This window comes from Vigna radiata, chromosome 5 (genome assembly GCF_000741045.1).
Source record: "Vigna radiata var. radiata cultivar VC1973A chromosome 5, Vradiata_ver6, whole genome shotgun sequence".
NCBI lineage: Eukaryota > Viridiplantae > Streptophyta > Magnoliopsida > Fabales > Fabaceae > Vigna > Vigna radiata.
The window spans coordinates 1,630,689-1,647,123 of record NC_028355.1 but is presented as its reverse complement, the minus strand read 5'-3'; the positions used below and the strand labels follow the sequence as shown (position 1 = coordinate 1,647,123).

At 30.9% G+C, this 16,435-nt stretch overlaps 2 protein-coding genes across 5 annotated transcripts; one reads left to right on the top strand and one right to left on the bottom strand.

Moving 5' to 3' along the window:
- LOC106761267 (60S ribosomal protein L27) lies at positions 1-646 on the bottom strand. The gene has a single exon (XM_014644799.2). The coding sequence runs from the start codon at positions 588-590 to the stop codon at positions 183-185; it is 408 nt and encodes a 135-aa protein (XP_014500285.1). The 5' UTR covers positions 591-646; the 3' UTR covers positions 1-182.
- A 5,218-nt stretch (positions 647-5,864) lies between these two features.
- LOC106762176 (copper-transporting ATPase RAN1) lies at positions 5,865-13,197 on the top strand. 4 transcript variants are annotated; one of them, XM_022780420.1, is made up of 10 exons: positions 6,760-7,177; positions 7,342-7,387; positions 7,874-8,488; positions 9,132-9,561; positions 9,739-10,064; positions 10,723-10,781; positions 10,884-11,226; positions 11,530-11,715; positions 11,817-12,074; positions 12,429-13,197. In XM_022780420.1, the coding sequence occupies exons 1-10, from the start codon at positions 7,026-7,028 to the stop codon at positions 12,903-12,905; spliced, it is 2,892 nt and encodes a 963-aa protein (XP_022636141.1). In that variant the 5' UTR covers positions 6,760-7,025; the 3' UTR covers positions 12,906-13,197. The 4 variants fall into 4 exon arrangements, with proteins under 4 accessions (XP_014501416.1, XP_022636141.1, XP_022636140.1 ...); XM_022780419.1 differs by having other exon boundaries at positions 6,760-7,183; XM_014645930.2 differs by lacking the exons at positions 6,760-7,177; positions 7,342-7,387 and adding an exon at positions 5,865-6,251.
- Positions 13,198-16,435: the final 3,238 nt, after the last annotated feature.

The following is a 16,435-nucleotide window of genomic DNA, read 5'->3' as shown; positions in this document are numbered from 1 at the left end:
TTCAATCTATAATCCCTAAAAACTTCATTTATAATCTCCACAAGCACATTAAACATCCAATTGAGCCAAAATTTAAATAACAGTTTGAAAATCTAAACTCAAAATAGCATTATAAAGCAATAATTAAAACGACAAAGCGAGATCCAATGAAAACGGTTGAAAACAAAAACGTACAATTTAGCTCAGAACCTGAGCTTGGTAAAGAACCACCGGTTCTTGCCGGTTTTGAAGCGTTCCTCAAGGCGCTTCTTGGTCTCCTTTAGGGCGGTGACCTTCTTATCCTTGGCGTGGAGGACATCGGGATTGACGGCGTCCTTGAGGTCCACGTCGAGCGTGTAGCGAGTGGGCATCAAGTGCTGGTAATTGACGAGCTTGATGAAGGCCTTCACGCGCGACTTCTTGGCGGTCTTCTTGGCCGAGTCCTTCTTTATGACCTTGCTGGGATACTTCTTTATTCCTGCAACCAAACAGTGACCGTAGGGGCGCTCGCGCGTGCCGTCATCGAAGGTTCGCACTATCACCGCCTTCTTCCCCGCGTAACGGCCCTGCAACACTATCACAGCTTTGTTCGGCTTCAGAAACTTCACCATTTTTGCGCCTCTCTCTGTTCCGTTTCACTCTCTCTGAAACTGAAGTCGAGAATAAACTAGGGTTTGGTGACTTATAGATCTACAAACCCTAAAGGATTTGCGTTGGGCTTCCTAGACTCTGTTTTCAAAGTGGGCCTATTATATTTACACACACATTTTCTTTTTGTAGCCCTCTCTTTTCAGATCTATACAGCCCTCTTTCTTTGCTTAAAAATATCATTATTGTAAAAATAAAACTTACAGCAGAAATATTCTTAGATGAATATATAATTTTTCATGTATTATTAATTTTCTATGCATTTGCTCAGTTTTTTCTTTGGAGAAGAAGATATCAAAGCAATGAAGGTTTTTGTGAGTTGTCATGAAAGCTGTCATTTTCCTTTCACAATATACCTCAAACTTTTTGTAGGTTAGAAAGAACTAAAATTGAAACACGTGTTAATTTTTCCTTCAATGCTTAAAAATTAACTCCGCATTCTTTATTTCATGCACATTTGCTTAATTAAAGACAATGGTATTTTATTACATATTACCTTTTATCATATAAGATTTTTGTTAAAATTTATTTATTAATATTCTCATCACTTATGAGATCAACAAATTTTCATTTGAATAAACAAATAAATTTGCAGAATGAAGGAGATTAATCTCCATACGACCTAAATCATTTTATATATATATAAAAGTTTAACAAGATATTTTGATATGTTTAAAAAAATCGATAGTATATATAAGAATTTATAAAATAGAATAATACAGTGGATAAATATTTTAAAATAATCAGATTAATTATTTAAATATTAAAATAATTTAATTATATAAATAGAATTTCATAAACACGTTTGATTATTTAAAATACTCTCTATTTTTTCAAAATTTATTTTTTAAGTTTTTTCTCTTTTCTTTCTAAAAGTTCTAATTATTGAGATATTCATTTGATGATCGAGAGATATCTAGACTATCACTATCGTGTACTATTCACTTTTAACCGATCAATTTTTATTATTGAGTAAGTTAATTTATATTTCTTTTATATTTTGATTTTCATTTTAAGACGCATGCAGACAGATTGAACGCATGTGTCATTAACTCTCTTTTCCTAGTTTTTTTATCAGTAGTCTTAAGTATCTATCCTGATCATAATTCTATGATCTTGTAAGTGCAGAGATAATTATTTAATTAGATAGAAGTAGTTTGCTTATTAGAACTGTTTAAGCTTTCCAACCAAGTAAAGGAATCTAATAATTGATTTAATTTAGTGTTAAGAAGTATGATTGTATGTTAGATAAGTAGTGAGATTAATGTTTGATTGAATATGTTATAAATTGAAATGATTGTTGAATGATGTTGGTGGATTGATGAGTGGATGTTGTACATTGAAGCATAATGTTATGTATGATTGCAATTTGGTATTTGCTTGAATCTTTAATGTTGTTGTTTTGAAGTTTAATGAGGTATAAAACTATTGTATAATTTAAAGTAGTAGAAAAGGAATGTGGTATGTTATTTTTGGTCCAAAAATAGGGGTTTTGATTGATGAAACTTTGAAAAAAAATGACTGGATGGGTAAATCTAATGTTTAGGTTTTTTTGTTGGTCCATTTGAGACTTATTTAAGTAATTAGTTCACTAAAATCTAGTTGGTAGCATGTCAAATCTGAAGTGTGTGTGTTTAGATAGTTGGGTTTATCTAATGGACTAAGTTCCTAATCAAATGAGCCAATTGGTATCAAAATTGGAAAATAAACATGTTTTCAAATCAATTTTAGTGTCAAAGATATAAGTTGGATCGTTTTAATAAGTCTTGGGTGCATCTAGATCAAATTTTGAAGTTTCTAAACTTCTGGTGTGGCGCTCAACGACATCAAGCGATGCTCAAGCGCCATAAAGTCGAGAGCTTTGGTGGCGCTTAGTTGCACCAAGGTGGTGCTTAGTTGCACCAAGGTGGCGCTTAGGCACCAATTTCGCGTGAAGAATGACACTCAATTGCAAAGGTGTGTCGCTCAACGCTAATCTATTTTTTCCAGACTCTACATGTTTTGAAATTTACTGCTTTTATAATTTTCCAATGTTTGTCTTGGCACTTAAACTTGTTACAAAGGATTTAGGTACACTTTTAATGTATGTATATATGTTTGAAAAACTATATAGATTTTGTGGTAGAGTTATGCATTTCTTATGAGTGGAAATGTTTTAATCCTTTAATAATTGTTTGGTTTAATAATTGTTTAGTAATATATATATTGAATATTATGATGGTTTGTGCACGAGGATATATATGTATTGAAGTATGATTTGAAAATAGTTTATAAGGTGAAATTTTTTATGAATGTTTCAAGCAATCTATGTATTATTGTTGGAGCTCAGTATGTGTTGGGGTTATCTTATCACTTTAATGCTCATCCATTCTCACGTAGAGAGTGGTGCACGGGCTAAGAGTTTTATCTTAGCCTAAGACATTTTTTAACGGACTAGTCTTGTGTGGTAGCTTGAAATGAACCAGTTGTTCTATCATTACAAGTGTAAAATCCGTCATAACTTGACAATAACACATATTTTTGGATGTTTGAGTTTAGATGTCTAATATGTTTAGATGTTATGCTTGGTTGAGTACGAAAATTTTATATGTTACTTTATGAATGACATTTAAATTATCACATGATAAGTATGAGCAGAGAGGGAGAGTTAAAAAAAGATGAACAATCACTAAATTAAACCTTAGGTGATTAGGGCTTAAATAATGTAACTAATGTTTTTATTATTGTTATAATAGAATAAATATTTAGTAAAATAGTAAATATATTTTATTTTAGAGTTTTGTATATAAAGATAGACTTATAATTAATTCGGATAACGGTATAAATATTTTATATATTCTTATAATTTAATTGTTAGTTGATTGATTTTGTATTTTTTTTTTCAATAGTATTTTATGCTATTTAAATGAAATGTTAAAGTACATTTTATCATTATAGCATGTATTTTCATATTTTTTTTATTATTCTTCTCATTTTTATCCTTTTTATTTTTCCTTCTAGAAAAAAAATACTATTTATTATTCCAAAATTATAACCAATTGGAATAAAAAATAACGATTATTAGTGTAACCTAATCTTAAAGATTACAAATAATTCAAAACAACATCATTTATTTACTCGCTATTATTGTATATTAAATATATAGTTAAATAATATTAATACTAATTATGAATTACAGAACACTAATCAACACTATAGTAATTATTTATTACAACACTTGTGTGGGAGAGTGAAGACCAGCCACAAAACAGTAAGACACATGAAATTGGTTTTTTGTACTAAAATAAAAGGAGATGATATTTTGATGTTAACAGAATTAAACTTTAATTTTATATGCATTTGCAGCCCACGGTTTCCATCTTCTGGTTTCTCTCACCAAAACCACTTATGCTTTCAACTTTCCTCAAAATTCTAATTTATTTCTAATTCAAATTTGTTTCTCCATAAGCAGAAATAATTTCTTAAACAATCAATTCGCATTATTATCTATTAAAAAACAGTTATATAATAAATAATCACCAGATTTTCTTGACTCTGTCATCTTAGTTTTTTTAGTTCAAATTTTGATTTAATAGGTATATTTTTAAATTCACTCGACTTTCTCTTATGCTAAACTACTAGCAATTTCCAAACGTGTAAAATGAGTTTGATAACAATTTTTTTTTTCTTTCAAAAACCAGTATCGCATATTGATTATTTATATCACTGATATATTTTCTTATCATAACTCTTTTTGTGTTATATTTACTATTTATGAAATTAAGATAACTTATTATTTGTTGGAATATATAACGTTTAATTCATCAAGGAAAAAGGAACATCCTAATCCTTAACTCAAAAATAATAGCTATATACTTTTTAAACAATCCTACAAAATTATAACATAGCATATACGTTTTCGTTAATCTATGATTATAGCATTACTTATTATTATTATTATTATTATTATTATTATTAATTAGTAATAATAATTTATAATATTTGTCGTATACTTAAATGGAAAAAATGCTTTCGGACAAGATAAGAAACTACAATAACACCCTTGTAGTGTGTCGTACAATTAGAAACGGCAAAATGATGAAAGTCTCTAACAAGGTTGAAGAATTGACAGTTTTCGGTTTTTTTTATAAAGGTGACATTTTTCAAAGTTAAAAAAATTAAAGTTTAGTTTAACTTTATCTGTATATAATATATATAGATGCAAATTTCTTTTTATAAATTTCTTTTATATTATTTAATTAAATTTAAAATCTACTTTCTAAAAAAATTAAATTTAAATTCATTATTGATTTTAGTTTTGTTTTCATTTATATTAAATAATTGTCAATCTTGTTGTACACTTTATTTTTTTTCTAAATATCTGTATTTATGGATGATAGTGATGAATGAGGCTTTTGTGGATGCCACATTGTTATTTGTGGAAGATACTGTTTTATATGGTTTTTCTTTACATTTTGTTTTTAATTGATTGAGATAGTTGTTTTTTAGTTATGAGTAATGGAAGATAATGGAAATGTTCCTTTATTTTTTCTGTCTTCTTCCTTACAAAGTTATCAAAATGGATGTAGTGGAGAGAATTGTCATCTTTCCATAAACATGCCATACAAAAAATTATCTTCATTTTCATGCAAAAGCTTATTTTCTTCACTTATGTTTGATTTTCTTTAATGTATATTATACATTCTTTTTTATACACATGATTTAGAAAGAAAATACTGAAATAGTTGGATGTTGAAAAGTATAAGTTGATGCAACAGAACAATTTTGATTTGTGTAGCTCCTGATAGTAATGGTCATGCATGATGCAGAGTTTTTAAACCTATACAATTTTAAATCACGATTCTACCCTTCTGAGAATAAAGATCAGTCATAGTTGGATTATTTCAATTGGACGTAGTTAGACACAGTTTCACATGATTATGTTATTTAAAATATTTGGGAATATTAATTTTTAATAATTAATTTAGTCCTAATTTTATATTATATTTTTTCCGACAAGCAATTTAATTATTTACCAATAAAAAATAATTATACACGCAAGTGCACTGCCGCATAGACACGGTTTACGTAATGTGCAGTACAACATCTTTGTGAGTGGAAGTACAATGGACGGCAATCAATCGGAATTCAAAAAAAAGTTAAAGGGCAAAAAAGGAAATAAAAAACAGCACGCATTTTCCACCTGTTTAATAGAATAAATAAAAACTGTAATTAATTAAAATGTGTTATTATTCAACATTGTCATCCAAAATATTTCCCCTTCTTCTTTTCCATTTCACCTTTTCTTCACATCCTTTTCGGTTTTTCTTGTGTTTTTTTGTTTCTCTACCCTCTCTCACGCGATGGCGCCGGGAGCAGGAGGCTTGCAGCTCACTTCACTTGCCGGTGGCAGTAGAGCCGCCACAGCTGACTCCGATGACCTCGAGGATGTGCGGCTCTTGGACTCCTACGACAAAATCGACGCTGAAGCGAGGCGGATTCAGGTGACGGTCACCGGCATGACCTGCGCCGCTTGCTCCAATTCCGTCGAATCAGCTCTCAAATCACTTGACGGAGTTATCAGCGCCTCGGTCGCACTGCTTCAGAACAAAGCTGACGTAGTTTTCAACTCGGCTCTGCTCAAGGTTCGTCTTTCTCTTTCTACACAATTGCTTTTTGCATCTTCTATTTACTGCTTATGAAAATTTAACTTGTTTGAAATTTTAGTTAACTATGCTTTAGTTATGTTCTGTTTGGATATAAATTTTTGCAGTAAGCACTGGTAAAATGAAGAAGAAACAAAGTTAAATCTAATTGAACTAGCTTGATAACTTATTCGGTAGCCTTTTCATTTAATTTTCAGAAAATGTGCACTAAGTCACTTAATTTTAATTTAGGGAAAAAATAATTAATTTTAATTTAGGGAAAAGTTAATTAATTTTAGCTTTTAATTTTTTTCCTCCTAATTTGTTGAGAAGTTTATCTAAAGCCATAATTCTAGTTTGTTTTAACGTATTTTAGATAATTAATGATTTTTTTCTTCTTTTAAAACGATCTCTACCTAACAAGTACTTAATTATTATTTCTTGATGAATCGAGAACGTATTTCTGTTATGTTTTTTTTTTTTTTTTGCTGTTTTTTACATTTTTTTTGGTCTTAATTGATTGCATTTGGTCAATCGTGGGCACGTGCTTTACGACTGGAATTGAGATGCATGCTAGTAAAATCAATACTTGTGCCGTTTTCCCGGTAAATTTTGTGGTTGCTTTATATTGCTGTTATTTAACATCTGCCTTCTATATTTATTGCTTTGATCGGTGGTGATTGCATTTAAGTGGACATTTATATACTGTGTTCCCGTCACAAGTGATGCATAACTTTTTATCTGGCAAACATTCTGCAACTCAGCTTTTAAAGTATGTATGGCTACTGCATTGTTTTTGTTAGTTATACTTATAACTGTTATTTTTTTTTTAATTTTTGTTATTTTTACATGTTTGTGTCCCAATGTTCAATGGTGGTGGGGTTACTTGAACTTGGATATGAAACCAGGTTTTTTGAGGTCGTCAGGTACAGGTGATCCCTGTGTATGTTTTTCTCTTAAGATGTTGACTGAAATTGATGCTAAGCTTCTTCTCTAAGCTCTCTCATGATAATTTATATCATAAAACTTCAACTAATATCGATACTCCTCTCATTAACTCATTCTCTTAGTGCTTATTTTTGCTTTTCAGTGGTATGAATATTTTTGTGCTCAGATATCATAATTCAGCCACTAAGGTAGACAACCTTTTAACCATCTGGTTCTGCTACTACTGAAATATGATACTCTCTCTGTCCCAAAATGATTGTAACTTTAACCTTCTGAAAAAAAAAAATTCTAATTAGCTAATGTCAGCAGTTTTCAACGAAAAATTAATGTTCTTATTCCCAATTTATTCCTAAATTAATTACTGTTTCTCAATAAAAGTAACACATTTAGTGAATGGGTAGAGTTATTTTTGTAAATATTGCTTAAAAAAGAGCTGTATTTATGATCATTCTTAATCTGTGCAAAAAAAACCTTAAACTGAAAATCATTATGAGATAGAAAGAGCATATTTGATTGGAAGATTATTCTTTGACTGATGCATGTTAAGTGATGATTAGCCAGTCCTCTAGTCCTATATAATATGAATAAAAACAATTTTTTTTCCAGTGATTTAGTACTCGAAGCTTGTATGTGATAAGATATTGTGTTATGTGTTTAAACCTGTCATATTCCAGGATGAAGACATTAAAAATGCAATTGAAGATGCTGGGTTTGAAGCCGACATATTACCTGAATCCAGTACTGTTGGAAAGATGCCACATGGAACCTTGGTGGGACAGTTCACAATTGGAGGTATGACGTGTGCAGCATGTGTAAACTCTGTTGAAGGTATTTTAAGAAGTCTTCCAGGGGTCAAAAGGGCTGTGGTAGCTTTGGCTACTTCGTCAGGTGAAGTTGAATATGATCCCGGTGTAATTAGTAAAGATGATATAGTCAACGCGATTGAAGATTGTGGTTTTGAAGCTTCATTTTTACAAAGCAATGAACAGGATAAAATAATCTTAGGGGTGGTTGGTGTGTACAGTGTGATTGATGGACAAGTTTTAGAAGGCATTATTAGCAGCATAAAAGGAGTCAGGCAGTTTCATTTTGACCAGATTTCAGGTGAATTGGATGTTCTGTTTGATCCGGAAGTTCTCAGTTCTAGATCCTTAGTTGATGCAATCCATGGCGGAAGCAATGGGAAGTTTATATTACATGTTAGAAGCCCTTATACGAGAATGGCTTCTAAAGGCGTTGAAGAGATCTCAACTATATTTCGGCTCTTTGTCTCTAGTTTGTTACTTAGTGTGAGTATCTTTTTAATCTCAAATGACATAATGATCATATAGTTTCATTGTATTTCTTTGTCTTCTTTATTTGCATTCCTTTCCATCTAATTGTGATCTCTATGGGTACATAATATCACATGTCGAAAGCTTTGTTAGATGATGTTCTGACACTGACAAAGAGCTACATATTATTTGTTTCAAGTTGTGAACTTGTGCTTTATCTTGAAAACTCATTGTCAATGAAACAATTTCTTGTTTATACTTAGAAACAGATTCTTATATATATATATATTGCATTTGAGGAAGGAAAATTAGAACTGCAAAGAAGGTGTGGGAAGTTGGGATAGAAATCATTTATTGCTTTGCTTCAGTATTCTAAAATATTAGGCATTTTACCATCCTTTGAGAGTCTGCAATTGTCAAATCCCATAAACATTGCTTTGCAGGGAATTCATCCATACATTAATTTCACATAAAAGAAGAGGTTTTCTATTTTAGTATCATTTTCTCTTCATGAAAAATACGCATACTGAAACAATACAATATTTGATATTGCTCAAAGGAAAAACAGTTCTATTTAAAATTTGAGTCATTGTATTAACGCTCCTTTGTGTTTTTAGGCTATTGTTATTTATATATTTTTACTCGATGCTTTTCTCAGATTCCTCTCTTCTTCGTGAGGGTAGTTTGTCCTCATATACCAATGGTGTATTCCCTGTTACTTCGGCGATGTGGGCCTTTCCTCACGAGTGATTGGCTGAAATGGGCATTGGTGAGTCTCATTCAATTTGTGATCGGTAAGCGCTTCTACATTGCAGCTGGCAGAGCTCTTAGAAATGGTTCTACAAACATGGATGTCCTTGTTGCAGTGGGTACTACCGCATCTTATGTTTATTCTGTTTGTGCTCTTCTATATGGTGCTCTTACTGGATTTTGGTCTCCAACTTACTTTGAAACAAGTGCTATGCTCATAACATTTGTATTGTTGGGCAAGTATTTGGAATGCCTTGCCAAGGGAAAGACATCTGATGCTATAAAGAAATTAGTAGAACTTGCTCCTGCGACTGCTTTACTAGTTGTCAAAGATAAAGGTGTGCATGAATTTCAATTTATTTATTTATTTGTTTTTTTTTTTTTGTTGAAGGAACAAAACGTATTTGGATTTCATTATCTTATATGTAGGTTGAAATATAATTAATTAAGGTTATTATCACATTTATCATGTTCTGGATGAATATGATGACAACTAAAATTATATTGATATCTAGGTGGTAAATTTATTGAAGAAAGGGAAATTGATTGTTTGCTTGTTCAACCTGGGGACACATTGAAAGTTCTTCCTGGTGCAAAGATCCCCGCTGATGGTATTGTTACTTGGGGCTCAAGTTATGTAAATGAAAGCATGGTAACAGGTGAATCTGTGCCTATTTTAAAGGAGGTGAATGCTTCTGTTATTGGAGGCACAATAAATTTGCATGGTGTCCTTCATGTTCAAGCTGCCAAAGTAGGATCTGAAACAGTTCTGAGTCAGATTATTAGTTTGGTTGAGACAGCGCAGATGTCCAAGGCTCCTATTCAGAAGTTTGCTGATTATGTAAGTATATTTGGTCATGGTTGTGTTTGCCTATGTTGCCCTCAGGGTGACCTTTATTTTTCTCGAGTTACTTTCAGAGTGAATGCCTTTTGCTTAGAGTATTCTTTTGTAAAGAAAGGATTACCTTGTGAAACTGTGCTTCAGTTCAGCCAATTGTTTCATGTTTCAAGGTGACCTGGCACTTCCAACCAATAATTTTCTTTTTGTTTCAAATGTTGCAACTCTTCTTACTTTGGCAATCTCAAATTTTAAGTTATATTGTAGTTCTACGGTGGTTGTTGCTCTCTCTATAGTTTGTTAAGCAAGATTTGTGGCATTTGGAATACCCTCATCTTAATAAAAGATACATTGAGTAGAAAGGAATCATATAATCTGTTCCTTGACTGTTTTCTGGCTAATTTGGTTAAGCTTGTAAAGTAAGAGTAGTCTTTTGAAGTTTCTCTGATCTCTGAAAATTAGGGTGTTAAAGAATCTAGTTATTCTAATTTGTGGCTTTCATCCTAAATGTTGGGGATGTTTTTGCGTGTTCGTCATTTTCTGAAAGTAGTCTCTATTTTTTAAAGTTGCCTCATCTTAATGAAAGATACACGGAGTAGTTTATTGGTCCATAGAGGAGTGAATATATCATTAGCTTAAGTTCTATTCTCTTGGTTTGCAGGTGGCAAGTATATTTGTTCCATTGGTCGTTTCTTTGGCATTATTGACGTTATTGTGCTGGTAAGGTCACCTAATTGGTTTGGGCACATTAATAGATGTTGATAACTAATGTGATTGGAATTCTTATTCCTTCTTCTCTTTAATATGGCTCATTATCTGTAGGTACATTGCTGGGTCTATTGGAGCTTACCCAGATGACTGGCTGCCAGAAAATGGAAATCACTTTGTTTTTGCCCTGATGTTCTCGATATCTGTAGTAGTGATTGCATGTCCCTGTGCACTTGGCTTGGCAACACCAACGGCAGTGATGGTGGCAACAGGGGTTGGGGCTAACAATGGAGTGTTAATCAAAGGAGGCGATGCATTGGAAAGGGCCCAGAGGGTGAAGTATGTGATATTTGATAAAACAGGCACTCTAACTCAGGGAAAAGCCACTGTTACTACAGCCAAGACATTCACAGGAATGGAACGTGGAGAATTTCTTAAATTGGTGGCTTCTGCTGAGGTGAATTTTAATTTCTAAATGATTGTTACGTTTTTTTTTTTTTCTTATTGTCTATTTATTACATTGATACATATCTGGTTCAGAGCATTCAGGTGAATTTATAGAGGATTCATACAGGATATTTCCATATTTCCTTCCTTCTTGTCTGCTTAACTTCTTGAATAGCGTTATGGCACGAGTACCAAGTTTCTTATATGTTTGATTGTCAGAAAATTACACGCTTCTATATCTTGTCTGATACCTTTGGGGTAACAACCTAACCAATTATGACTTGTTATATTTCATTTACTTTTTATGATTCAGGCTAGCAGTGAACACCCTCTAGCAAAAGCAATATTATCATATGCACGCCATTTTCATTTCTTTGATACTGGTACTGAGAATGATGCTGGGGATGACGTGAAAACTGGCTGGCTTTTTGACGTCTCAGACTTCTCTGCTCTTCCTGGAAGAGGTGTTCAATGTTTGATAGATGGGAAGCGCATTTTGGTATGCCCGTTACTATCGTGGTCATCTTGATCTCTGCAAACCTTGGAATTTGCTTCTTGTTTTCCTGAGAGTTGTAACCATGGCACTCTTCTCCTCAACAGGTTGGTAACAGGAAGTTGATGGCGGAAAATGGCATACATATTTCAACAGAAGTAGAAAATTTTGTGGTAGAGCTTGAAGAAAGTGCAAAGACAGGGATACTGGTAGCATATAATGATATATTAACTGGAGTCTTGGGGATTGCGGACCCACTAAAGAGAGAAGCTTCTGTAGTCATAGAGGGTCTCCAGAAAATGGGTGTCACACCTGTTATGGTTACTGGAGATAACTGGAGAACAGCTCGTGCTGTTGCTAAGGAGGTCTGTATATTTGTGTATTATGTTTTATTTATATTCGCAATTAAAATCTGTGTTCTGTCTGACTTCTTATAACTAATAGCGTGTATATTTAAAGGGTATCCTTCTAGGATCAGCATTCAACAGCTGTATACATGCTTGGTCTGATGCAAAATATGAAATCATTAGTTACCGGTTTCTTTAGCTCTCCGTCGGGAATCATAACTCAACTAACAAACTGTCCGTCTAAAGCAAAATTAGTACTTAAGTACAGAGTTGCATCATAAATTTTATGGGATAAAAATTTATACAAGACTTGATTGTGGGACAGAAATTGATGTTGTCAAACTTGTGTTTAAAAAACGTATTGTATGACAGGTTAGCATACAAGATGTTAGGGCAGAGGTTATGCCAGCAGGAAAAGCTGATGTTGTTCGTTCATTCCAAAAAGATGGAAGCATAGTTGCTATGGTGGGTGATGGCATCAATGATTCTCCTGCATTAGCTGCAGCTGATGTTGGTATGGCTATCGGAGCTGGAACTGATATTGCAATTGAAGCTGCTGACTATGTGCTGATGAGAAATAATTTAGAAGATGTGATCACAGCCATTGATCTTTCCCGGAAGACCTTCTCTCGAATTCGACTGAATTATGTGTTCGCAATGGCTTACAATGTTGTGGCCTTACCAGTTGCCGCTGGTGTTTTGTACCCTTCACTGGGGATCAAGCTACCACCGTGGGTTGCTGGTGCATGCATGGCTCTCTCTTCTGTAAGTGTTGTATGCTCTTCTTTGCTTCTTAAAAGATATAGAAGACCCAGACTTACTGCAATACTTGAAATAATTGTAGAATAGCAAGAAAGAAATGAGAATAATTAAAGGTTTTAGTTTGTGAGGGTATAAATGAATTGGGATCGGAATTTGTAATTCCAATTTTGTGCATGTTCCTTTTTTTCCTGCATCCCGGGAGATGCTGTTGTAACTGTAGGCGCCAATTAATTGTAAATTGTACTTGGATTGTAATTGATGTAGCACTTCCCCTACAAAAACAGCTACACTTTCACTAGTTTTTATTTATGCTCAACTTCGATGGAGCCACATGTAGCGGACGATTTCAATGTGTATATGGTCCTGAAGTTCACACATTGATGCCATCTTTCTAATTTTTTTCTTTGTAAAATAGAACTAGTTAATTTTCTTCTTCACTCATTTTATTCTATATTAAGCAAATATTCTCTCTAAATAAATTATGTATGCAAAAATAAAAGCAAAGTGGTATCTGTCTATATGTATTATTTCATAACTCCACTTTCTCTCCCTCGTCTTAGATTATTTATCAAATATAGATTAATAATTAATGAACAATCAAATTCTCTTATACCATGAACAATTCTTTGAGTAACCATTGAAAACAACATATATTTGATCTTTCATGTGTAGAATACCTAAATAATATATATATGTAGAACCAAAACATTAGATTTTAGGAGCTCAATGTTATTATATGTCTTGTTAAAAGATTTCTTTTAAAGGATCATAATTTTATTTCAATGATAATAGTTTTCATATAAAAAATGCAACATCTGAATAATAAAAAAATTATATATATATAAAATTAAAACATGTCCAAAAAATAATGTGTATATATTAAATTAAACATAAAAGTGACATTGTTTCTAAGTATGGTACCAAAATTTGTTCACTTTATACTTTTTTTTTATATATATTAAGAAATTTAATTTAATTTTACAAAATTAATTTATAAAATGAGATTATCCAGTTATATATTCTAGACTGGCATTGTCTTTATTACGTAATACTTTCACTTTTTTTTTTTTTAGAGAAATATCATTTCATGCCAAAAATGGTTAGTATTTGTTATTATTTTTTGTGGCGTGCGTTGAATTGAACAAGAGAAGAAGGAAGAAAGAAATAGTGAGAGTTGATTTTTGATGTACATTGCATTACACCAAGTCAGATTTCCCTTCCTCAATGTTTCTCTGTGTACGGAAAATTAAGTTTGACCATCCGTAATGAATGTTTCATGGAAGCTAACATGAAGAACCATATTTTCTTCCTTTGACGCGCTACAAATACTTCGCACTATAATAATATCATTAACGTAATATATTGTAAACTAGTTTAAGTTTTTGTTCCAATCTATATTAAAAGATTTTTCCTTGCTAAACAAGAAAGACTTATAAATTATACTTAGCTTCGCTGAAACTTTTTTTCAATAATATAACACCTTTTAAGACAAAAAAAAAAACAAAATTTATGAAACTGGAACACAGTTATATATAGATTTAGAAGACCAGTTTACGTGATATAATAGAATGATCAGAGTTTAAATTGGTTTCTTTTTCTTTCCATTTCATTCGTATATAATTTTATGCTGCATAAGTTGCGGTTTTATGTAATATATATTCAGTTCAGGGTTACGTTGAATAGAGTTTTCCCGAAACACTCCAACATAAACAAATTATAACTTTTTCAAAACATAGTTCTCATATTAGCCAACCTCAACCTTTTTATAAATATCTATTCTAAACAATTCCTATACTTGAGTTCACTTCTTGCCCATCACTTTTATTGTTTTACTAGCTCAAAATGTATGAGTTAGAGTTTATTTTAATCAGATTTATATTTGTTAGATAAATAATTTCATCTGTTATAAGTTTAAAGTTCACTTTATCACCATAATATCAAAGTTAAGTTAGAATATTTAGATTTGTGTAAATATATTGTTTCTTTTGTTATCAGATTATTTATTTATATCTAGTCTCATACTAGACAAAGTTTCATATCAACTAAAATAAGATATATATAAATAGGTGTAAATCTCATTTTACAAATTAATTTTATAAAGTTGAATTAGACTTAAAATTCATTTCTTAATATAAATATATCAAACTATTCATTAATGATTTAGTTTTACTTTACAAATTGGTTTTGTTAGATAATATTATATATATAATTTAGTTTCACCCGAATTGCAGACAGAAGCATATTAATTAATTTGATAGAAATGTTGATGAGCGGAAGAAGTGGTCCAAGTTGGTGATGGTGTTGTTGCATCATAATCTCTTTCTGCTCACTGCAATTTCTGCCTATAAATTTCATACCAATTTCATTCTGCCACTCTATTTCGCTAGCTTCTTGGCACGTATCTGCATTAATTTAATTCTCTTAATTAACGTTATCGTCTTAAAGATAAAATAATAACACTAACACACAAGATAATAAACTCAAGAAGGCTTTTGCCACACCTCCTCTATTCATTCATAAAATAAACACATTAATGAAGGGATAATCTTTATCCCTTTCTTCTTCAAACTAAAAAGAATTTGCAATATTATTGCTAAAAGGAAAAAATAAAAAGTATATAATATATTAGTAAAACAGTTTATGAATTTGTTGGTAACCATAAACAAGTATCTTTTATCAGTAAATTAATTGCTTACCTTAAGATCATAATTTAAAAATTTAGTAGAATTGACTAATATGCTAATTGGTAAATGTAAAATATTGAAGATATAAATATACAACTTATTATGCAATTATCAGTTTTATTATATAAATAAATGTATTGTTATATAATTATAATTTTCAAATTTTAAAAATAATTATTTTTTATTGAAACTTGTAGTGTTTCTATTTATTTAATAATAAATAAAAAATAAAGATAGAAAATATATTGGATAATTGTAAAAAAAAAATACAAACTAAATTTTTTAATTTATAAGTAAAATACAGACAAATCTATTTTGAGATATTTATTATATAATTTTATAAAAATTACATTAGTTTACAAATTAGTAAATAATTTATTGACCTTACAAATGCATTGCCGCTCATAAATAAGAACTTATGAGAAGGTTTAACATGATTTTATTTGAAAAGTAATAATATATTTTATATTTTATGTTAACTTTGGAATTTTAAATCAAACTTAATTAAGTTTATATTTCAAGTATATTAAAGTTTATTGGTGATCATTATCAACATGACATATTGTTGTTATCAAACATTTCCTTTTTCTTTTTTCAACGTGAGGAAGACGTGAGAAAGTGAGTTAAAGATTCTATAACTAATCAAGATATAATTAATAAGTAAAAACTAACCTTCATCTTATAAAATTTTTAAATTAGATTTAAACCAAATTCTAAAATAAAGGATTGATTATAGTTTCACATGATTATAGTTAGTTTATAAACATAATATTTTTATTAACTTCTAATTTATAAGCTTTAGTAAACTAGTTTTTGAAATACATCCTAAATTTCGATGAAGTAATGGATAAAAAGTTTCAATTAATACCCCTTGTAATGTATGCATATATATAATTCCAAACAAAAATGATAAATTGCAAATTAATATAATAT